The sequence below is a fragment of the Abramis brama genome (assembly GCF_963993115.1).
Source record: "Abramis brama genome assembly, chromosome: 11".
Taxonomy (NCBI): domain Eukaryota; kingdom Metazoa; phylum Chordata; class Actinopteri; order Cypriniformes; family Leuciscidae; genus Abramis; species Abramis brama.
The window spans coordinates 42,694,743-42,720,860 of record NC_139973.1 but is presented as its reverse complement, the minus strand read 5'-3'; the positions used below and the strand labels follow the sequence as shown (position 1 = coordinate 42,720,860).

The following is a 26,118-nucleotide window of genomic DNA, read 5'->3' as shown; positions in this document are numbered from 1 at the left end:
GACTGTCTGTCCAAATCCGATTTTTGTTCATATCCGATTGAAATCTGATCAGAATTAGCTAACGTAAACAGCAAAAAAATCTCATGAAATCCATTTCAAGCTACATCTATATGTGGTTTGAAATCCTATTCAGGAAATCCGCCTCAGTCTGAACGCTCTGATGGGATTTCGCGTGGTTTATGTGACTTTCTCATGCCACGTAAAATGTAAACGTCAGACGTTGTTATAGGGAGCATGCTGAAAGTCACTGCCGAAACAAGGCTGTGTTGTTGCAAAGTGCCGGACGAGCAGAAAATTATTATTTTTGAATTTTGAAACCGGCGGAGACGAGCGTGGAAAAAAGCTGTGCATACCAGCCTCCTACAGTTGTGCAGCCGGCTCCAGACGCAGTAGTCCAGCGCGGCGGCTACACACTTCCATGTTGTAAAATTGAAATAAGACAACATCTCTATTGCAAATGCAAACCCCTCTATCAACGCAACGTCATTGCCATATAAACCAATGCAGATATTCCGGAAAACGAAAGAGCTGCATGGACACACAAATCGATCTGAACAGTTGCGATAAACAGTGTGGACATCATTTTAGATCAGATTCCAATCGGATACAAAAATATTCGGATTTGGACTGACAGTGTGAACGTAGCCATAGTGAACTACTTTACGTCAACATTTTAGCCATAGCCAATGCTTCATTTACACAATGAGTTGATGAGCTGATGCTGTGCCTCTCTCAACCACAAACGCCATCTTTTTTGCACTCTTCTCTTTAACTTTTGACAGTCTATAGAACTCCAAATGTTTTTCCCGGTGCGACCGATTAGTACAGACCAAAACACGACCATTTTTCAGCAGCAATAATAAGCCAAATTTGTGAGTCCATTCAGTTCAGTGGCATTGTTTATGTTCAGTGCCTCCAATATGGCCGATTTCCAGATTGATGACGTGTTGTGAAAACCCTCTATTTCAACTGATTTTTTAAAAATTGTTATTATATTTGTATGAACATAAAAAGATTTAACAACTGAGATATAAAATTAACAAACTTCACAGATATTTAATGAGTCTCTGAACAGATCGGTGGTGAATCAGGTGTGACTCCAGATCATCAGATCATCTCATTCACACTGCAGATCTGAGAGGTTACTGGTTGCTATTTAAACATGTAAACATGTAAATTAAACACACACACACACACACGGTGGCAAGACCTTTTTTACCGCCTAATCTGGTCAAATTTACCGACAGTGATAAATAACAGAAACTACAGAAGCAGGGGGAAACACACCAGTGAAAGAATTAGTATGTATAAAATGAATGTAAATATTGCCTGAAATTTATAAATATAAAAATAAAATAAAAATGTGCAATAACAGTAACAGCAGCTCCTCTAGCTTGGAATATAATGTTAAAGCAAGATGATGTTAAAGCACATCAGCGAGCGCCTGTGATTCCTCTGAATGAAGCTCTTTCTCTGAGTAATGATCTAATGAAGCTCGTTCTCTCAGTAATGATCTAATGAGGCGGGACAGAAGGCATGTGGGACAGACCTGTAAATCTAACATCAGTGCAGGACGGGACGCTCACATTTAACAGAACTATCAGGAAATCACACAGAGCCAAATCCAATACACAGAATCAATAACCTCCTTCAGACGCTGAGAATACTGTAAAATCAGCACTAAAAACCACACGGATTCACAGACTCCTGGAATAACTGAGGATACAAATGAGTGTAAAACGGTAGAGAGCAACACTTCATTATCTTCAGAGAGCAGGACACCTGCAGAAGAACCTCTGAAGATCTTCCACAGCGAAACAAACTAAAGCCATGCAAAATTATTTTAAGTGTATTATCCTGAGGGAAATAAAGAGTCACCTGAACCTCTTTAATCTAAATGACTCAAATACCAAAAGCAATATCATACAAACAGGAGTACCGTTGTTCTGCATGAATATATTAGTACTGTCAATCAATTTAAAAAAATTAATTAATCTCACATTTCTGTAATTAATCGTGATTAATGAGTTTTTCATATTTTGATATTGTAATCATTTCACAGTTACTCTCCAAATTAATTTAGAAACAACTTAAAGATATTTTAAATATTTGTTTGAATGAAGGCCAGTATCACTGATACTAATAATGATGTCTCTATGATTTTTTTTTTAAACATTAATGATAGACATGAATCATTACAGTATAATTAAAAGGTATCAATTTAAACATTTATTAGGCTTTAAAAAATTACTTTACTAACCCTAACCCTAAGTGAACTTGAAACAATCTTCACATAAACCCATTATAATAAATATCATATTTACGTAGGAAGGCCACAGGTATATGCCATATTTATGACATAGATTAATCCTTATCAAAACTACAATTTTCTCTGTTACGTTTGTTCTTTGATTAACATTAATGACAGACATCACAGCAACTGGTTTATTAGGCTGCTGTCACTTTAAGATCTGCAGCACATGACGGATCTGAACCGCTGTCACACACACATCTCATTCTCTCACAGCTCTTTAAGCTCATCTAAGATGTTATTTAACTAATTTAAGACTGCTCTTATGAGAGTCCTTGACAAAAAGGGCGTTTTGGCATAATTCTGTGTGTTATTGTTTGTTCAAGTGCAAAAGATCTCGATACTGGTGTGAGTCGTGTGTGTCACATAGACAGGACATTCACACAGGGAGTTCTCTTTTGTGTCACGCTTGAATGGTTTAAAAGCATTTGCATGAATAAGAGTGTGATCATATAATGTATGGTATGGTAAAGTATAAAAGGGGCGCCTAGAGAACGTCATCCACTTATCGTCTGAAGTGACTGTTTTGTTTGTAAGCTTCAACCTGAAAACTTAGATAAAGATAATCATGGCTTGTGAAAAACGCTTTAAGAAGTGTGTGGATCCATGTCTAAGATATCGACACTTGATGACACACACAACTTGTGTGTTTATTGTTTGGGCCCAGAGCAAGCACAATAAGTTCTTGAGGGAACTGCTTGTGCCAACTATGAGTTTGATTCCCTTGAGAAAACTCCGCTCTCGTTTGGCCTTTTCTCGAGGGACGAGGGACTGGCATCTGTGTCAGGCGATTCAGGTGCCTCTCCTGCTGAGGCAGAGCAGAGACGAGAATCGTGGGATTTCAGAGGGAGTTCGCATAGGAGTTTGAGAGAGTTGTTTATCTCTCACGCCCCTCGGAAGCTCGCGAGTTTGAGCTGCCGGATGAGGATGTGTTGTCACTAGCATCCTCTGATCTGACTGAGAGTTCTCTGCTGGATATAAAACAACCAGCCCAAGAAAGCAGGAGATGCTGATGAGGGTGAAGAGGATTTACAACCCAAACCCTCACAGCCACCCTGCCCCGTGTATGATGAGTTGTGAGTGTTATGGAACGTGCTCAGCGAGGCTTTGCTGCCGTAGGAGCGTGTGAGAGAAGAGACCACTCGTGGCAGACTTTACAGATGGTATCTTTCTAGTCATAACGCTCCCGCTCCCGTGAGCCTTCCATTCCTGCCCGATCTATACAATGAGATCGAAAAGGCATGGAAGAACCCGTGTTCAGCGCACATCCATCACCATCAGCGAGCAAACTACGCTGATGTTGAGGTGATGCGCAAACACGGGTATGTGTCGATGCCTCAATTGACGAGAGGTTTGTGAATTATCTCACGGTTGTAGAGGCATCGATGCCAAGTGCTCTGGCCCTGCCTTTTAAACAAACATTGTGCTTAAATGGCAGGGCATACGCGATGGCGGGTCTGGCTGGTGATGTCTTGCACACAATGGCTGTGCTGCAAGCATACCACGCTGATCTGCTGAAAGATTTGGATCAAGGTCGGGGTCTTTCCTCTGACGCAGTGAAAACGAGCTGCGCCGCAATACAGATTAGCTATCTGGGCCACCAAACAAACAGCCTCCGTGATCGGACAAACTTGCTGGCGGCGATGGTGGCCAGGGATAGGTATCTGTTGAACTTGGATGACAATGGGGAGAAAGAAAGCTTTTCTTCTTGATGCATCAGTGTTGCCTTCTGAACTTTTCGGCACCTCCGTCGAGACGGTGATGGGAAAGTTCAGAGAGGTAAAGTCATGCTCGGTTGCATCAAATCTTGCATAACACTGCGGTTCCTACACCCCAGGCGAATCTTGCATCAGCCCTGAGGCTGGACCTGTGATGAGTGATTTCTTCAATTTGGAACCCCTCTGTAGGTCTGGCATCGGGTTTGGTAGTAAGTGGTGGTAACCATCACCTTTATGGTGATAGGCCTCCATTTTGTGAATGTCGTTTAGGCCATCGCTCTATGGGCAGCAGGTTGAGCTCTGTAGGTCTCCTCCCTTTACAAGAGTTTTCTAGTAAGGTTGAACAGTAGACCTCGGTTCCCTGTTAGAAAGTATTAACGGGTGTGTTAGGTAGGGTTTTTAAAGGAAATAGGGCCCTGATTGTGTCTCTCCTCACCGAGTTTGATTCGGATCCTGGTCCAGTGGTAGATCATTTTATTCAATGGTGTGATGCTTCATTTTTAAATATTAATGCTTTGAAAACAAAAGAGATGTCCATTGATTTCCGTAAGAAGAGCTCTGTACCTGTGTTGCCTTCTGTCATGAAGGGACATCAGGTAGAAGTGGTCAAACAGTATAAATATTTCGGGACTGTATTTGATGAAAAACTAAAATTCAAGGCAAACACTGATATTATTAGAGGAAAAGCTCTTCAGCGTATGTATTTTTAAGGAAACTTCGAACTTTTAATATGAATGCTTCCTTTATGAAAATGTTTTATACTTTGTTTATTGAATCTGTCTTAAGTTTTTCCATTATTTGTTGGAATGGCAATCTTAATGTCAAGAATAGAAGGAAGTTGACTAGTATAGTTACAATGTGCAGCAAGATAGTGGGGACCGACTTAAGGACTATCACAAATTTATGAGCATCAGGTGACTAGGAAGGGCCAGTTGCAAATCAAATAGATATAATAATTCCTTTATACCTGCTGCAATTAGGTTTTTAATTATTTATTATAAATGTGTGTTTTGTGTGTGTGTTGTGTTGCTGTATGTGTATGTATACTGCTGTCTACATAAAGAATCACCTTTAAAGACAATAAAGTTAAATCAATCGAAGTACCCATATATAAGTAGGCTATGCATACCCTTCCCATAGGCCTCCTCTGATTTAGAATCGTCAGGCTTTTATAGTGGGTGCCAATCTGTGGTAGTGAACAGGTTGGCCTTATTTTACGAAAAATTTCTAGTCAGGCCACCGTTCATCCGAGTATCAAACAGACATTTCTGTGTGAGATGGCTTCCTCCCTATCGGGAGTTTTTCTACTGAGGCCACCGCTCTGTCAAGCTCCAGATAAAGCGTTGGCCCTCGTCAGGCCACCTTGATAGCCACTTTATATTAGAGCAATAGTTTTCCTCTCACTTTAGAGAGTCGTTTTGAGATTATAGCTCTGAACATCAGACATATAATATTCCTATGTCAGCCCTCATGGGGCCGCCTCGATATATGGCTTAGGCTTAGTATCTAGGATTTTTGGAGGCGGTCTGCTAAGCATTCTCGCCTTGAGCCCCTCAGTATCTGAGTGTGGGTTCCTAAGACCATCAGGAGATTTTATTCCTGTACATCTAGTTTTTCCTAGTACTAGTCTCCTCTTACTCAAGAGTCGTCTGACCAAGGCCTACCTTTTGCATTAGGGTAGATGGCAGCATAGGCAGCAGGCTACCTTCGAAAAGCCTCCCATGCAGATATCTATGGGTGTTGTAAGGTCTTTCTCTCTAGAGAGTAAGAAGCAGTGTGCTCAGGCCTACGCACTTTACAGCATTGAGTGTAGTAGCTGGCAGCAATGCCTTAAGTTAAAAAGGATTTTCCTTCTGAACCCCTTGAATAAGAATTCAAATCATAAGGTTGAATGTCGTTAGCCACTTAATGAGGCCTCCATTCCCTTGGGTTTAGTAGAGAAGATGTATAGGCCTCATACATCCTTCATGGTCATGCTGATAGTGCTCCTCTTGTTAGGGTCATTAATTAGAGTTCTTTGCTACCCATAGCTCGTATGTTATCACCTTTCACCACCCAGGCTCAGGTAGAGACAGATTAGTTACTCCCTCCCACTTGAGATGGTTGAGTATGCTCCCTTAGAGCCAAAGCACTGCCTGGGCTGATGCCTGTGACATTCGAAGCTGTAAGCCTGACAGTAGTAAGGCTCTCCTTGCTTTAAAGGATCTATAGCACTTCTGTTGGCAATGTTAAATAAGTATAACCAGGCCCACAGAAATGTCTGAGAGAGCACCTAGGCTTCTGAAGGCTGGCTCTGCTAACATCCTCACAATCAAGTAGTTAGGCCTTAACAGGCATTAAGTATCACATTGCAGGCCCCATGGAGCCTCCTTGATTTTAGCCCAGAGCCTGGTCAGTTCTTATCAGGTTAAGCATAGTGTTCCAGAATCTATCTGAGGATCGCTCTGTTTGAATACTTAACTCCCCAAGACTGGTCAGAAGGTCGAAGGACTCTCATGAGGCCTCCCTGTTCGATCAGCCCAAGAGCTGGAGGTGCTACCCTTATTAGGGTCCCTTTAGAGTGCCCAGCCTCCACAGGGCTTTGAAGCACTCTGTAGATCCAGGATCGAGTAGAGTTACTCCCCTCGTTTGCAAGGGTTATAAAGCACTATGCTGAGTTCTACTCTCCAGGATGCCCGTCTCTATGATCCAGTTTGTGAGTGAACTACTGCCATTAATTGCAGTTTTCCCCTATTGGATTTTGTGAGAGACTCTGTTTAGGAAACAGCCAGGTTGTTGGCAAGACTAGGTCAGTAATTTGACCAGGTCAGTCTCCCTGGTGGCATGTGGGGTTGACTTTATGTCCCCCTCAGAAAGTGACTGGACGGGACTCCTTTCAGACTCCCAGGCCATATTCCCTTAAAGGAACCCCTTCCATGGAATCTGTTGGTTCCAAGCCCTTGAGCGGCCTTGGTAGGCCTTCTGTTGTTCGGAGGCCACTTTGAGGCTTATAGCTTGGGCAGTGACTGTAGGGAATGATGTCACTGACAGCCTGTATGTGAAGGGGGAGTGTTTCTTGGCATTTTCTGTGAAAATAACTGCCATTTCTGACGTTTCTGTCATAAGCCAGAATTGGCATGCAATCCCCTCAGCATGGTGGGATTGTATATCGTTCCCCATAGCATCATCGACGCAGTGCGAGTTCCCTTTCAAAAGGGAACATCTAGGTTACAACTGTAACTCTGTTCCCTGAGAACAGGGAACGAGACACTGCGTCGTTCGCCATGCCTCGGGGATGCCTGTTGAACAGTCCCTTCAGATGATAAGTGGATGACATGTTCTCTAGGCGCCCCTTTTATACTTCCAGGTCACACTAGTAGTGATGTCATAGGTTGTCGCCGATCAATATCAATTGCCATAATTGGATAGCTTTTCAGACACCGGTTCACATTGAGGGCTTCCCCATAGTGTCATCGACGCAGTGTCTCGTTCCCTGTTCTCAGGGAACAGAGGTTGTGGTGTAATCTATATTACATGTTACCACTAGAGGGCAACACTGGCATGTATGATGTCTGAGTACTGCATGAGCAGACAATACAGAGGCGAGTGAGAAGCACATTGTTATTGTTGCAGCCTGTTAATAAAGCGGCTCGGTGAACACTCGAGGTAGCAGTCTTTATTTGTAAAAGAACCCAACACAACATGGTGTCAGAAGTGGCTGTGCCTTGAGAAAGAAGTCAGCTTTGCGCCCGGCTAGGATTATGAGTGAGGAAGACCAAGTGAGAGGAGCCTCAGCAGCCGGGGCAGCCGCAGCGGCAGGTCCAGTAATGGCAGCGGCAACCTTCACCATCAAACCACCGGAGCCGTTTGATTTTGCAAAGCCCCAAGAGTGGGAAAGGTGGAGTAGACGGTTCGAGCGTTTTAGACTGGCAAGTAACCTGAATAGCTCTTCGGAAGCAAACCAAGTCAATACTCTGGTTTATTGCATGGGAGATGAGGCTGACGACGTGCTAAGAGGGCTCGAGCTAACAGCCATGCAGCGCCAGCAATACAATGCAGTCAAAACAGCTTTCGACAGACATTTTGTCCCAAGAAAGAACGTGATTTACGAGAGGGCAAAATTCAACAAGAGAGTGCAACAGCCATCAGAACCTGTGGACACATTTATTACAGCTCTTTATGCACTAGCAGAAAACTGTGAGTACGGTGCTCTTCATGATGATCTTTTGAGAGATAGGCTTGTAGTGGGTCTTAAAGATTCGTCTCTGTCAGAAAGAATGCAGCTTGACAAAGATCTTACCCTAGCTAAAGCTATCACAATGGCAAGACAATCTGAAGAAATAAAGAGACAGCAAACTGACCTGAGAGGTGAAGTTATCGTCAGCAAAACAGCTATGGATGCAGTACAAGTTAGAAAAGCCAAGCTGAACAAGTTCAAAACCAAAGAGCAAAAACAGTTTAAGTCCCCGAAGTTTCAGCAGACCAAACATGACAGTAAAGCATGTTCCAAGTGTGGCAAAGCACCCGCGCACGCTGCAGTACAATGCCCAGCAAAAAATGCAGAATGCCATAACTGTGGAAAACGCGGACACTATGGTAGAGTCTGTAAGTCCAGCACATCTGTGAATGAGGTTGCGGACGGTGCGGCTGGACTTTTTCTGGGTGAGGTGGATTCTGGAGAAGAACCATGGCTGGCGGACATAAACGTGGGCGGACATAAGGTGACCTTCAAGTTAGACTCCGGAGCAGATGTGTCCGCTATTTCCGAACAAACATTTCTGAGCTTCAAACTCAAAGACAAAACATTGGACAAGGCAGAAAAACCACTCTATGGACCGGGTGGGGCTGCGTTAACTGTTTTGGGGTCTACCACAGAGACTATTGTGTATGGTGACAGGAGCACTACTGAGAAGATCTATGTAGTCCAAAACCTGCGCGTGGCACTGCTGAGTAGAACAGCTTCGGTGAGACTGAAGCTTATCGCCAGAGTTGATACTATAAACGAAGAGACAGTGAATAAAGCATACCCCAAGTTATGCGAAGGACTTGGGCGGGTACAAAAGCCATACACCATAAAACTAAAACCCGATGCCAAGCCCTTTTCGCTCAAAGTGCCAAGGCGCGTGCCACTGCCGCTCATGGGCAAAGTTAAAGAAGAGCTGGCCAGAATGGAAGGGTTGGGAGTTATTAGTCGTGTGGACGAGCCGACCGACTGGTGCTGTGGCATGGTTGTAGCTCCCAAAAAGGACAAAGAGAAGGTCCGTATCTGTGTGGACATGACACCTTTAAATGAGTCCGTGTGTCGTGAAAGATACATACTTCCTTCTGTAGACCAAACACTAGGCATGCTCACAGGTGCTCAGTATTTTTCTAAACTTGACGCAAATATGGGCTTTTGGCAAATACCACTATCCAAAGAGTCGGCACTCCTCACCACCTTCATTACGCCATTCGGCAGGTACCACTTCAACCGTTTGCCATTTGGTATCTCCAGCGCGCCTGAACATTTTCAAAACATGATGGTGACGGAGGTTACAGCAGATCTCGAGGGAGTCGTCTGTCACATGGACGATATCCTGGTCTGGGGATCGACCATAGAGGAGCATGACACAAGACTGCATGCTGTCCTGCAGCGGGCAGAGAAAGCCGGCGTTACATTGAACATGTCAAAATGTGAGTTTAACAAAAGAAAAGTCAAATTCCTTGGATTCATCGTCTCAGCAGATGGAATGAGTCCTGATCCAGACAAAACCCAAGCTGTTCAGGACATGAAGGAGCCAAGCAACGTGAGTGAGCTCAGGAGCTTTCTCGGTATGGTGACCCAACTGGGGAAGTTTATTCCAAACCTTTCTGAAAAGGATAAACCACTGAGAGTCTTACTTTCAACCAAGAACATGTGGTACTGGGGGCACGATCAGCAAAAGGCGTTTCACAACCTTAAACAAGAACTGTCTTCTCCTCCTGTGTTACAGCTCTACAACCCGAATAAGCCACAGAAAATCTCCGCGGATGCCTCTTCATTTGGCCTGGGGGCAGTCATGCTGCAGAAAGAGGGAGATGTGTGGTTACCAGTTGCTTATGCTTCCCGATCATTAACACCTACAGAGCAGCGCTACGCTCAGGTGGAAAAAGAAGCGCTGGCTCTTACGTGGGCCTGTGAGAGGTTTAATGACTTTATCCTAGGCCTTCACTTTGAACTCGAAACTGACCACAAGCCTCTAGTGAGTCTTCTGGGAGGACAAGCTTTGGATGCGCTTCCGCCGCGGATACAGAGATTCCGTATGCGCTTAATGAGGTACTCATACACAATAAAGCACATCCCTGGCAAAAGTCTCACCACAGCTGACACACTCTCACGCTTACCGCTTACAAACAGTGTTACTGGCGCTGATACAGATCTTATGGAGGACACTAATATTTACCTTGAATCTGTGCTAGAGGGTCTTCCTACAAGCAGTAAATACCTGGCAGATCTTCAAGAGCAGCTGATGTCTGACAGCGTCTGTTCTCAAGTCATAAGGTACTGTGCAGAAGGCTGGCCGGATCGTAACCAGCTACAAGGAGCGGTGAAGCACTACTGGCCTGAGAGAGCGGTTCTGAGTGTGCACAACGGACTACTACTTAGGGGCACAAGGTTAGTTATTCCTGCTAACATGAGAAACTCAGTTTTGGACAAAATACACGAGGGTCACCAGGGTGTGGTTAAGTGCAGAGAGCGTGCCCGTCAGGCAGTGTGGTGGCCAGGTTTAAGCAACCAGATCAGTGAACTTGTCCTCAAATGCAGACAGTGCATACAGGAAAGAGTCAATGTAAGAGAGCCTTTAATGCCCACAGATTTACCCGAAAGACCATGGCAGAAGTTAGGTGCTGACTTGTTCGCTCTGAAAGATAAAAACTACCTGTTACTAGTGGACTACTTCTCTAGGTATATAGAGATTGCTCAGCTCAGCCCAACTCGCTCTGCCAATGTCATTGTGCATTTGAAATCAATATTTGCACGTCATGGAATACCAGAGATACTGATCACGGATAACGGCCCGCAGTTTGCATGTCAGGAAATGAAAGACTTCGCAAGTGAATACTGTTTTGACCATGTGACCAGTAGTCCCAGGTACCCCCAAAGCAACGGCGAGGCGGAGAGAGCTGTCCGAACAGTCAAAAATCTCCTGAAGAAAGCTAGTGATCCGTACAGAGCTCTATTAGCCTATAGGACCACAGCGCTGGCAAATGGCTACAGCCCTGCACAGCTACTCATGGGGCGTCGACTCCGTACCACCCTGCCGATGCTACCAGAGGCCTTACAGCCATGTGTGCCAAATCTTCGACAACTTCGTCATGTGGAGAGGGAGAGAAGGATGAGACAAACCGAATGTTTCAACAAAAGACACAGAACAAGAGATCTGGATAAACTGATACCTGGAAACCCTGTTTGGATTGCAGATGCAAAAGCACCAGGCACAGTGACATCTGTCCACCCAACTCCACGGTCCTATGTCATCAGTGGACCGCAGGGAACAATCAGAAGGAACCGCAGTCATCTTGTGCCTTTGCCGATATCAGAGACTCATACTGAATCACAACTGACCCAGTCTAATGAAAGAAACACTCCTGCAGAGATACTTTCTGAGCCACGAGCACAACAAACATCAGATGTTGTTCGAACCAGGTCTGGTAGAGAAGTGGTAAAACCAAAAAGACTGGATCTGTAAAAGAATGCATTAACATTCTGTTATGCTTTGAATAAGTTCTGAATATGCCTTAATCTAATAAGATTTTTGCATAGAAAATGTTCTAATGTCTGCAATAACTGTTTGATAAGGGAAAAGAAAATGTTATGAATATTGTTAAAGTGTTTATGCCCAGAAATATACAGCTAGCTACCCAATGTGACATGTAGAAAAAAATGCTAATGGTTTGAGTTACAGCTAAGAGTAGTTAACCTACCTTCAGTAAGGGGGATGTGGTGTAATCTATATTACATGTTACCACTAGAGGGCAACACTGGCATGTATGATGTCTGAGTACTGCATGAGCAGACAATACAGAGGCGAGTGAGAAGCACATTGTTATTGTTGCAGCCTGTTAATAAAGCGGCTCGGTGAACACTCGAGGTAGCAGTCTTTATTTGTAAAAGAACCCAACACAACAGAGGTTACAGTCATAACCTAGCCGTTTTCTATTTAAAGGTGTGATTGATTATGATTTCACTTTTCTAACTTTAGTTAGTGTGTAATGTTGCTGTTTAAGCATAAACAACATCTGCAAAGTTACGACACTCAAAGTTCAAAGCAAAGGGAGATATTTTCTTTTAAAGAAATTGCTTTTTAAGGACTACAACAAACGGCTGGTAGAGACTACACGACATTCCTCCCAGGTTAGTGACATCACAAACCCTAAAATTTACATAAACCGCGCCCCCGGAACACGATTTATAGATTATCAAGACAGAATATGCTAATCAATGACTAGAAGATAACTACACATAAGCTACATAAATTCATCAACTAACCATTCAGAAATGTTGTCTACATGTTGTCACTTCTTGAGTCTCTCCATGTACATTTACATTTAGTCATTTAGCAGACGCTTTTATCCAAAGCGACTTACAAAAGTAGGACTAGATTAAGCGAGTCATCATGAAGAGGCAAAAACAAAAAGCAGCGCAAGAAGTGCTCAAGATACAAAGTTCAGGCATTATTCAGAGTAGCATAAGCCTGATAAGTGAGGTTAAGAGGGAAAGGGGAGGGTTTTTTTTTTTTTTTTTTATGTGGATAAGTGCTCACGGAGAGTGTTTGTCTGACTCCGGTTTGAACATGAAAGGTTAAAAGTTTTTGGAATTTTCAGTGCATGTCTGTGCAGGGTAATCAAAACTGCTGTTGTAGCTCGGCCCTCTGTGCCGGGAGCAGCAGCCCATTTGCATTTAAAGGGACAGACACAAAAACGGTGCGTTTTTGCTCACCCTCAAAAACTGCCATCTTTAACACGCTAAATAAAAATATCTGTGGGGTATTTTGAGCTAAAACTTCACATACAGATTATGGGGACATCAAAGACTTATTTTACATCTTGTGAAAAGGGCATTATACCACCCCTTTAAAAAATACATCTGGTATAGTTCATAAAATAATTCTTTGTTATAATAATTATAAAACTGATTGAAATAAACTCTAATTAAAACAATAATACTAAAATGTTAAAGCTGCAGTCCATAACTTTTTTTGTGTTTAAAATGTATATAATAAGCGAGTACATCATGAATTCATTTTCCAAATTTCCAGAGGAACTTTGTGTACTGGAGTATTGCCAGGAAAATCTTCCACAACCTCACTCTATATAAAGGACTCTATATAAAATAGCTGATTAGAGAACATGGAAGTTGAGTGAGAGAAACATATCATATCGTACAAGGTTTATAATGTTTAAATATAGAAATAGTAGAATATGCGTATGATGCAGTATAGTCGATATCACTCTTGTGAAAGCCTGATCATGCTCTGCTCATTTCATTCATAGTTACACTCCTTCACTTCACACACTCTTTAATGAATAGAGATTTTACTGGTAAACGTATAATTTCAGGCTCACCTGTTATCCAGCAAAAACGAGTAAACTGAACTCCCGTTTTAACAGTACAGCTCTGTATAATTCTACGGCACCGATGTCGATGTCGGCAAAGATTTTAAAACAACCAGTTCATTCATAAATCATACATTAATAAGATCACACCATCGTGCCGTCAACACACTGATATGAATTTGTGCTCATGAAACTCCAAGAGACAAAACCATCTCTGTATCATTGTCTCGTCATTCACACACTGCGTTACACTTCAAGTAAGCAGATTTTCACAGCTGGAATTCTTTACAGCATTTAATACCCAAACTCAGACTTTATTGTAAATCAGCTATTCTAAAAACCCAGAGGAAATTCCTGATGGAAGGCATGGTGAATTAGCCTTCTGGGTTGGCCGACAAATAGACAGCATGACTGAACAGCTATATATATATTTTTTTAAAGTTATATTTTGGGCATTATGCCTGTATTGGATAGGACACTCAAGGAGAGACAGGAACTGATAGGAAAGGGACACAGGACCGGGAAAAGACCATGAGACAGGGATCGGAGTTACACTGTATGTTGGAGCCCATAAGGCTATGAATCCACATGAACAGCTCTACTTTAAGGGTCGGGATAGAAAATGGCCATGAAAAATTAATTGACAACTCTTTTTAGTGCAAGAAAACTTGACTGATAATTGAAGTAAGAATGTGAAACTATTAAGATCCCATATTTACATTCACAGAACAGCACGGCTCCCTGATCACCATCATATTTACTCTCTTGCTTTGAGATTCAGTTCATTCAAATTCTTTAGTTTCTTGTGAGGAGCTGAATCTCTGTCTGTCTTCTCCAGTTTCTCTGCAGATTCATCAAAATAAATGCTTTGAGAGTCTATAACTCCTCAGTCTTGAACACGTTGGAGCCCAAGCGGCTGGACGGAGGCACATCTGTCTGACACACACATCTGACTGACACACACACACACATCTGACTGACACGCACATCTGACTGACACGCACATCTGTCTGACACGCACATCTGACTGACACGCGCATCTGACTGACACGCGCATCTGTCTGACACGCACATCTGACTGACACGCACATCTGACTGACACGCACATCTGACTGAAACACATCTGTCTGAAACGCACATCTGACTGACACGCACATCTGACTGACACGCACATCTGACTGACACGCACATCTGACTGACACGCGCATCTGACTGACACGCGCATCTGTCTGACACGCGCATCTGACTGACACGCGCATCTGTCTGACACGCGCATCTGACACGCGCATCTGTCTGACACGCGCATCTGACTGACACGCGCATCTGACTGACACGCGCATCTGTCTGACACGCGCATCTGACTGACACGCACATCTGTCTGACACGCACATCTGACTGACACGCGCATCTGTCTGACACGCGCATCTGACTGACACGCGCATCTGACTGAAACGCTCATCTGACTGACACACATCTGACTGAAACACATCTGTCACACATCTGTCTGAAACGCACATCTGACTGACACGCACATCTGTCTGACACGCACATCTGACTGACACGCACATCTGTCTGACACGCACATCTGACTGACACGCGCATCTGACTGACACGCTCATCTGACTGACACACATCTGTCACACATCTGACTGACACGCGCATCTGACTGACACGCGCATCTGACTGACACGCGCATCTGACTGACACGCGCATCTGACTGACACGCGCATCTGACTGACACGCGCATCTGACTGAAACACATCTGTCACACATCTGTCTGAAACGCACATCTGACTGACACGCACATCTGTCTGACACGCACATCTGACTGACACGCACGCACATCTGACTGACACGCACATCTGACTGACACGCACATCTGTCTGACACGCACATCTGACTGAAACACATCTGTCACACATCTGTCTGAAACACATCTGACTGACACGCACATCTGACTGACACGCACATCTGACTGACACGCGCATCTGACTGACACGCGCATCTGACTGACACGCGCATCTGACTGAAACGCGCATCTGACTGACACACATCTGTCTGACGCGCACATCTGACTGACACGCACATCTGACTGAAACGCGCATCTGTCTGACACGCACATCTGACTGACACGCACATCTGACTGACACGCACATCTGTCTGACACGCACATCTGGCTGACACGCACATCTGGCTGACACGCACATCTGACTGACACGCACATCTGGCTGACACGCACATCTGGCTGACACGCACATCTGACTGACACGCACATCTGACTGACACGCACATCTGACTGACACGCACATCTGACTGAAACACATCTGTCACACATCTGTCTGAAACGCACATTTGACTGACACGCACATCGGACTGACACGCACATCTGACTGAAACACATCTGAATGACACGCACATCTGACTGACACGCACATCTGACTGACACGCACATCTGACTGACACGCACATCTGACTGACACGCACATCTGACTGACACGCACATCTGACTGACACGCACATCTGTCTGACACGCACATCTGACTGAAACACATCTGTCACACATCTGTCTGAAACGCACATCTGACTGACACGCATCTGACTGACGTGCATCTGACTGACACGCGCATCTGTCTGACGCTCATCTGACTGACACGCACATCTGACTGAAACACATCTGTCACACATCTGTCTGAAACACACATCTGACTGACACGCACATCTGACTGACACGCACATCTGACTGACACGCACATCTGACTGACACGCACATCTGACTGACACGCACATCTGACTGACACACACATCTGTCTGACACACGCATCTGACTGACACACATCTGTCTGACGCGCGCATCTGACTGACACGCACATCTGACTGAAACACATCTGTCACACATCTGTCTGAAACGCACATTTGACTGACACGCACATCTGTCTGACACGCACATCTGACTGACACGCACATCTGACTGAAACACATCTGTCTGAAACGCACATCTGACTGACACGCACATCTGACTGACACGCACATCTGTCTGACATGCACATCTGTCTGACACGCACATCTGTCTGACACGCACATCTGACTGAAACACATCTGTCACACATCTGTCTGAAACGCACATTTGACTGACGCACATCTGACTGACACGCACATCTGACTGACACGCACATCTGACTGACACGCACATCTGACTGACACGCACATCTGACTGACACACATCTGTCTGACACACGCATCTGACTGACACACATCTGTCTGACGCGCGCATCTGACTGACACGCACATCTGACTGACACGCACATCTGACTGACACGCGCATCTGACTGACACGCGCATCTGACTGACACGCGCATCTGTCTGACACGCGCATCTGACTGACACGCGCATCTGACTGACACACATCTGTCTGACACACGCATCTGACTGACACACATCTGTCTGACGCGCGCATCTGACTGACACGCGCATCTGACTGACACGCGCATCTGACTGACACGCGCATCTGTCTGACGCGCACATCTGACTGAAACGCGCATCTGTCTGACACGCGCATCTGACTGACACGCACATCTGAGTGACACGCACATCTGTCTGACACGCACATCTGACTGACACGCACATCTGTCTGACACGCACATCTGAGTGACACGCACATCTGAGTGACACGCACATCTGTCTGACACGCACATCTGTCTGAAACACATCTGTCACACATCTGTCTGAAACACACATCTGTCTGAAACACACATCTGTCTGACGCGCGCATCTGTCTGACACGCACATCTGACTGACACGCACATCTATCTGACACGCACATCTGTCTGACACGTGCATCTGGCTGACACGCGCATCTGACTGACACGCGCATCTGTCTGACACGCGCATCTGACTGACACGCACATCTGAGTGACACGCACATCTGTCTGACACGCGCATCTGTCTGACACGCGCATCTGAGTGACGCGCATCTGAGTGACGCGCATCTGAGTGACGCGCATCTGTCTGACACGCACATCTGACTGAAACACATCTGTCACACATCTGTCTGAAACGCACATCTGACTGACACGCACATCTGTCTGACACGCACATCTGACTGAAACACATCTGTCACACATCTGTCTGAAACGCACATCTGACTGACACGCACATCTGTCTGACACGCACATCTGAGTGACACGCACATCTGTCTGAAACACATCTGTCACACATCTGTCTGAAACACACATCTGTCTGAAACACACATCTGTCTGACGCGCGCATCTGTCTGACACGCACATCTGACTGACGCACATCTATCTGGCATGCACATCTGACTGACACACACCTGTCTGAAACACACATCTGACTGACACACACATCTGTCTGACACACACATCTGACTGACACGCACATCTGACTGGCACGCGCATCTGACTGACACGCGCATCTGACTGACACGCGCATCTGACTGACACGCACATCTGTCTGACACGCACATCTGACTGACACGCGCATCTGTCTGCCGCACATCTGACACGCACATCTGACTGACACGCACATCAGTCTGACACGCACATCAGTCTGACACGCACATCTGACTGACACGCACATCTGACTGACACGCACATCTGACTGACACGCACATCTGACTGAAACACATCTGTCACACATCTGACTGACACGCACATCTGACTGACACGCACATCTGACTGACACGCACATCTGACTGACACGCACATCTGACTGACACGCACATCTGTCTGAAACATCTGTCACACATCTGTCTGACGCGCGCATCTGTCTGACACGCACATCTGACTGAAACACACGTCACACATCTGTCTGACACACACATCTGTCTGAAACAAATGTGGGTGGATTTCCCCTGAAAACTTTCAAGAACAAATAAGAAATTATAATTTGAAGCTTATTTTTGCATTTATTCTTACTTTACTTTATTTTTGTTTTATTTTCATGACACTAAAGCACATATACCCCCAAATCCTCAATACTGGCATGTGAAATGTCAAAATTATTTTATACATTAAAATCATTTAATCTTCATTTAAATTTCCTTTCATTTATGTTAATTGTAAAAATAAATATAGCATATTTGCAGTATTGTAATAATGAGAATCTAATTGGAATTATATAAATATAAAAAAAGGAAAAAAAAATGGAAGGGGGGGGGGGGTGCTGAATTGTAATGAAAATAGTCACAATGCAAAAAATCCTTGTTCTAAAAATAGTCTTTTTTATGCTATATATCTACTGCGTATGAGGGAGAATGTCTTTGATCGACCGTGAGCTGCGTGAGGTTTGCTGGAGGATTTGCTCGCCGACTGTAACCTTGGCATAAGTCTGTGTGAGCCCTACAGCTTATGTTAAAGAGGATAAAGGCTGAACTTTGACCTATTTCAGGGCTGGTGGAGCGAGGAGAAAGACAGAGAGAGAGGACTGTAGTTAACCGTGCTCACGATGCATTAACTAGAATACAGTAAACGCTTCACCTGTCACTTCCGATCACTTCTGCTCATCACTCGCGTCACCAAACTACTGTTTTCAGACAGGTTTCCCAGACATTCCTCATGCCAGGCTGCTGAAAAAAAGCTCCAGAAAAAAAAAGTGCCAGAAAGTCAATCTACAAATTACTTGCTTACAGTTTAATGTCAGTGACTCAAGAGTCATTTGTACTCTTGACGGATCATTTAGAAATATACATCAATAATAACTCCAGATATCAGTATCAGAACAATATCAGAACAAAACACATCATCTGACCACTAATTTTAATTATTACAAAAATGACAAATCACCTTTAAAGCAAAAAAGCCAAACACACATTTGTGAAACTCTATAATCCAGTGCAGCAGAAAGTCAAGGCATACTGGTCTTTAATGGCATTAGACTTATTCTGGTGTCAGACTCTGTAACCTTGAGCGTTTGGACATCTTTTAAAAGCTCAGTATAGTGGCTAATCTGACCGACAACTGACCAAAGCCAGGCCGATTCTCAGAGACCGAATTTCTGCCCGCATCTGTGACCCTGCAACTCATCTGACACAAACTGTGCTATTCTCATCATCTAAATTCTTCATCTGACTCTACACACACAACAGCAAACACTGAACCTCATCATCTAGACTCTTCATCTGACTCTACACACACGACAGCAAACACTGAACCTCATCATCTAGACTCTTCATCTGACTCTACACACACAACAGCAAACACTGAACCTCATCATCTAGACTCTTCATCTGACTCTACACACACACCAGCAAACATTGAACCTCATCATCTAGACTCTTCATCTGACTCTACACACACATCAGCAAACACTGAATCTCATCATCTAGACTCTTCATCTGACTCTACACACACAACAGCAAACACTGAATCTCATCATCTAGACTCTTCATCTGACTCTACACACACAACAGCAAACACTGAACCTCATCATCTAGACTCTTCATCTGACTCTACACACACACCAGAAAACACTGAACCTCATCATCTAGACTCTTCATCTGACTCTACACACACACCAGCAAACACTGAACCTCATCATCTATACTCTTCATCTGACTCTACACACACATCAGCAAACACTGAATCTCATCATCTATACTCTTCATCTGACTCTACACACGACAGCAAACACTGAACCTCATCATCTAGACTCTTCATCTGACTCTACACACACCAGCAAACACTGAACCTCATCATCTAGACTCTTCATCTGACTCTACACACACACCAGCAAACACTGAACCTCATCATCTAGACTCTTCATCTGACTCTACACACACACATCAGCAAACACTGAATCTCATCATCTAGACTCTTCATCTGACTCTACACACACACCAGCAAACACTGAACCTCTTCATCTAGACCAGGGATGGGCAACTTCGGTCCTGGAGGGCCACTGTCCTACAGAGTTTAGCTTCAACCCTAATCAAACACACCTGAACAAGCTAATCAAGGTCCTCGGGATTACTAGAAAATTACAGGCAGGTGATTTTTTTCAGGGTTGGAGCTAAACTCTGTAGGACAGTGGCCCTCCAGGACCGAAGTTGCCCATCCCTGATCTAGACTCTTCATCTGACTCTACACACACAACAGCAAACACTAAACCTCATCATCTAGACTCTTCATCTGACTCTACACACACATCAGCAAACACTGAATCTCATCATCTATACTCTTCATCTGACTCTACACACGACAGCAAACACTGAACCTCATCATCTATACTCTTCATCTGACTCTACACACACACCAGCAAACACTGAACCTCATCATCTAGACTCTTCATCTGACTCTACACACACACCAGCAAACACTGAATCTCATCATCTAGACTCTTCATCTGACTCTACACACACATCAGCAAACACTGAATCTCATCATCTAGACTCTTCATCTGACTCTACACACACACCAGCAAACACTGAACCTCTTCATCTAGACCAGGGATGGGCAACTTCGGTCCTGGAGGGCCACTGTCCTACAGAGTTTAGCTTCAACCCTAATCAAACACACCTGAACAAGCTAATCAAGGTCCTCGGGATTACTAGAAAATTACAGGCAGGTGATTTTTTTCAGGGTTGGAGCTAAACTCTGTAGGACAGTGGCCCTCCAGGACCGAAGTTGCCCATCCCTGATCTAGACTCTTCATCTGACTCTACACACACAACAGCAAACACTAAACCTCATCATCTGAGGAGCTGGAGACGCTGATCACTAGAAAAGATCCACACATTTTGCTAAAAAGTCAATAAAGAAAAGATTCCAACAATTCAGCCACATCATGTCTTAAAGATACAAACTCATGATGCATTTAAAAAAAGAAAGAAGGGGGGAGGAAAAGTTTTCAGGATAAAATAAGATTTCCAAATTTTTCAAGACAAATTCACTCCTGAAGAACTTTATGAGAAAGAACTATTTAGAATAGTGAAAACATCACTTACAGGATGGATTTGAATAGATCATTAAAATATATGAATTATTAAAAAGAACTCTAGCCAAGCAGAAGTGTTAAAAACTCAAACTCAGCATGAGTTCATCCTGATTGGCTGTTCATCAGATGTTGCACGTCAATGTCCTGCAGGACTAAATAATCCACATCATTACAGTATTTGTACATATAGGCAAAGTTTGGGGCGATCAGTTTTAATAAATTAACACTTTAATTCAGCGGGAAAGCATTAGGCTGTATTTATCAAAAGTGACAACAAATGCATTTACAACGTTACAAAATAAAATGCTTTTTTTATTAAACTTTCTATTTATCAAAGAATCCTGAAAAACAAAATGTATGACGGTTTCCACAGAAATCTGAAGCAGCTCAACTGTTTTCAACACTGATAATAATCATAAATGTTTCTTGATCATCAAATCATCATATTAGAATGATTTCTGAAGGATCATGTGACACTGAAGACTGGAGTAATGATGCTGAAATTCAGCTTTGATCACAGGAATAAATTACACTTTACTATATATTCACATAGAAAACAGCTGATAAATATTTATTCTTTATCTTTAGATAACTCTTTATCTATACATAGACCTCTATAGATACTTTCTGCATGACGAATGAAGTCATTTTACTAACAAAATGGGATTTAATATTTAAATTAAAAGGGCAAAATAAAAATGCTCTTTAGACCAAATTGTATACACACTTTTAGTTATTTTAAAAATCCTCGCTGTCTAACCAGAAAAATCATGGACAGGTAAGAGAACTAGACGAGAGCTTTGTTTGAGAAGTGCACAATCATAGTGGAGCAAATAAACATCAGCTGTACTTCTGTAAAATGAAACACACACGGCTCCTTGTGCCACTGGAAAAAGCTTTAAATTAATCCGAAACAGCCTGAGAAAGCATGTAGCACACAGAAACCATGACCAATGCTTGTCAGCAGGCTGTAGCTGTGCAGTTTATTGCATAAAAACGCAGAAATGTCCACCTACCTGATGAACAGGAGACGAGGAATATGGCCAAGGCCAGTTTGGTGCCTGTCCTCATTTTCAGTGCAGATTCTTCTACTGTAATAAATCCCAAGCTGATAATCCGCTCCCTCTAAATTTAATGTTTTAATATTGCCAAAAGCATTTGTGAGCAAACAGGTCCGGATCAATGTGTAAGTCTGTAAGAGAGGTTTAGTGTTTGAGAGATTTGACAAATCCTCAGCCTGGAGGTTTCCATAGATGAAATATCAAACATTAATACAACCATACTGTATTATAGATCTGAGACAGCAGCTTGTCCATTACACACATTACACACTACATACATATGTCCTTATTGATCAGAATCGATCACATAAAGAAACAGCTCATTTTGAGTTTAATTCCCTTTCATGATTCATTCAAGTCCAAAAACATCCCGAGACGATCTTCTGGTTCTTTTAAAATGATTACAATAGATCTGAAGATTTATATAATCATAGTCATGATCTTCATTCCAGAACACACGAATATAAATCCAGTTCAGGGTTTAAACATTAGGATCCCCAAAAAAACAGGAACATCTACATCAAATAAATAGAGTGTATTTCATAGTGTCGGATAAACTATATTCCCCGTGTAATCCCAATGCGCGTCTGGATTGATCCGGGATCAGATGAAACAGGTTAAATCTTCTGTATGCGCTGAAAACCCCTCAGATGTGTCTATATATTCTCTCGTGTTTCCTAAACACAACATGGCGAACACCGCTGAGTGTTTTGGTTTTTTGCTCTCCTCCACTCCTCCTCCTTTCATCCACTCCTCCTTCTCCTCCTCTTTTCCACACCATCCTTGAACCGCGATGTTTCCACTCGGTGTTGTTCATCAGTTTCTCCGCCAAGTGGCGCTCGGTGGCCCACAATGCCGCATTCCTTTTGGCCAGAATTCACAGTCTCGTGACGGTTTTTGTCTTACCGCAAACATATGATAACTAAAACGTGTAATCTATTACATACGATCTTTGCCAGGATTGGTAGGTGGCAAGCACATTTAAATCTACACTCCGCCGTCACTGTAAAATTATTTTTTAAAACGACTACTTAGTAATCATAGACGAATGTGATTGGTCCAAACGTACAGCGCTGAGAAACTTAACAGGAACCACGTGACTTCGCCGTATTCTCTGATCTGCACAAGTTTACACATAAATATTGATACTGAAAAAACGGCACTAGATTCAAAACACACAGCGAAGAAATAAAACAAAAAACATTATTTAGACCCAGCGTGTCTCCGCCCACTTTAAACAATTTCGTAACATTCTGCTGGTTTATTCCATTTCTAAACTTCCACACGAAACACTGAATACAGGCCTTTGATTGACAGCTCAAGTGGAAAGAAAAGAGGGAAGCGCCAGATCGCATTACAAGTCCCGCCCCCAACCCGGCTGCTGTCCAATAGAAGGCTGCATGTAAACAGATCCAACCAATCAGAGCACAGATTGATCAGGTGACCCGGGACTTGTCAGGTAGTAAAAAATAAGGCATCATTCAGTTTTGTCCATTTCAGCTTTATCAGCAGTATTAAAAAACAAAAACAAAAACTATTTACTTCGAAAATTGATATAATTATAAAGCAGTTCCTCATAGGCTACAATGAATGGAAACATTATGCTAATGATGTTGCAATAAGTTCTTTATAAACGTGTTACAAGTTGTGAATAAACATCAAACTGGAGAATATGTTAGCGCTGATTTTATTTATAAATCGATTATCAATCAAAATGATTTATAATTAATATTAGGCTATTGTTAATTTAGCAATACATTATTTGGTTCCTTTAGAACAATAACTGTAATGGTTCCAAATCTCAAAAATAAGATATTATTTTTTAGACATATTAAATCATGATTAGGCCTATATTTTAGGGTAATACTGACAAAAGGATTTTGAAATGCTGACACATTTGCAAACTGCATTTATTGCTGAATATAAAAAGTGATGATCAAAAGTATATTACATCAGTACGAGAAAACTTGTGAAAGAGAGATCGTCTTTAAAGCTTTATCCAGAATAATAATAACCTAACCCTAACCCTTTTATTGAATTTTGTTTTAAAATTGCAATAAAGTGCTGAGCATAAACTCCTTTGATACCATTGACAATAATAGAAACATGAGATTAAGTAGTTTAAAAAACATTAAGTCCCAGGGCAGGACTGAGGTTATTTCTGATGTGTGTCTGTGTGTAACTGCACAGGTTATGAACGGCACTCCTAAAGTCAGCGAGGCTAGATAGTTTACAGCAGATGTTGATGGACGGTGTGTGTAGGGTGATAAATCGCCTGCACACACACACACACACACACACACACACACACACACACACACACACACACCGAAATATTTGTATTCAGCATTTCTGGAAGTTTCTGTTAGACAGTTTAATTCCAGTCAATTAAGTAGTAGGAAATTAATAGTCATCCAGTTTTTATATCAGCTATGTGTTCCTTTAATTTTGTGAATTGGTAAATTTTGTCGGGGCGAGAAGAAATATAGAGTTCAGTTACATTAGCATAACAGGGAAAACTAATGCCATGCTTCCTAATGATATCACACACACACACACACACACACACACCCTGATACTCCCACATCCAGTGGCTACAGATTGACCTGACTGTGATTCAGATGGAGGGAGTGGAACAGAAAAAGAAAGAAAGCTAGAAAACTCCCACACCAAACAGACAAATGACTGGAATTACATTTTTCAATGAATTCATGACAGAAACTTCCAGAAATGCTGAATGCAAAGACTTTGGTGTGTGTGTGTGTGTGTGTGTGTGTGTGTTCATGGTGAAGGGTGTGGCAGAGGTCATGGCCTCTGTAGATCTATCCATTTTTTTTATCATGAGGATTTTTTATCATCATATCATGAGGATTAAACATTTTCTTGATTTTTAAAAATCAGTTCATCAGAACTCAGAACTTCAAAAGCATTATTTGAAACTATATTGCACAAATGTTTTGTAATATCCACATTTACATATCAATAGGTGTTCAGAAACTTGGATATTATTCCAAAAACATCAGAACAGATTTCTACTGTAACAGTTTTTTAAAATTTCTTACACACTAAAAGTGGAACTTGAGGCCCATTTAACGGAAACTTTCACTCACGTACCGAATCTTCAGACCAATTCTGCAAAACTGCAAGCACATTATAATTGCAATACAAACTCTAAACACAGTTCTCTACATTAGACAAATCACTCTAAACTAACAGCTCTTGTTTCATTCAGAAAACACTGCCATTTAAATGCACAATCATTTCCCGATTACCTCATGAGTGAAAACACTTATACATAAATTGATCACTTAGAAATGAAAACTAAATAATTTTTTTTAAAAATATATATTTTTCACCCTTGCCTTTCTGTTTATTTTGTAAATATATACTGAATATGCATATACCAGTAAGTCATCACCTTTATTTCTATAGTGTTTTTATACAATACAGATTGTTTCAAAGCAGCTTCACAATAGTAACACATTCAAATTCTCCTGAAAAGCAGCTTTAACAAGCCAATAGT

At 42.7% G+C, this 26,118-nt stretch overlaps 1 protein-coding gene across 2 annotated transcripts in view; it reads right to left on the bottom strand.

Moving 5' to 3' along the window:
* The window catches only part of acvr2ab (activin A receptor type 2Ab), a 46,220-nt gene extending 22,872 nt beyond the window's left edge, over positions 1–23,348 (bottom strand). The window contains exon 1 of one of the 2 annotated variants that reach the window (XM_084129336.1): positions 22,551–23,348. In XM_084129336.1, coding sequence (XP_083985462.1) covers positions 22,551–22,605 — 55 coding nt within the window. In that variant the 5' untranslated portion in view covers positions 22,606–23,348. The remainder of the gene's footprint in view (positions 1–22,550) is intronic. The other variant, XM_084129337.1, reaches the window with a different exon arrangement.
* Between the last annotated feature and the right edge of the window lie 2,770 nt (positions 23,349–26,118).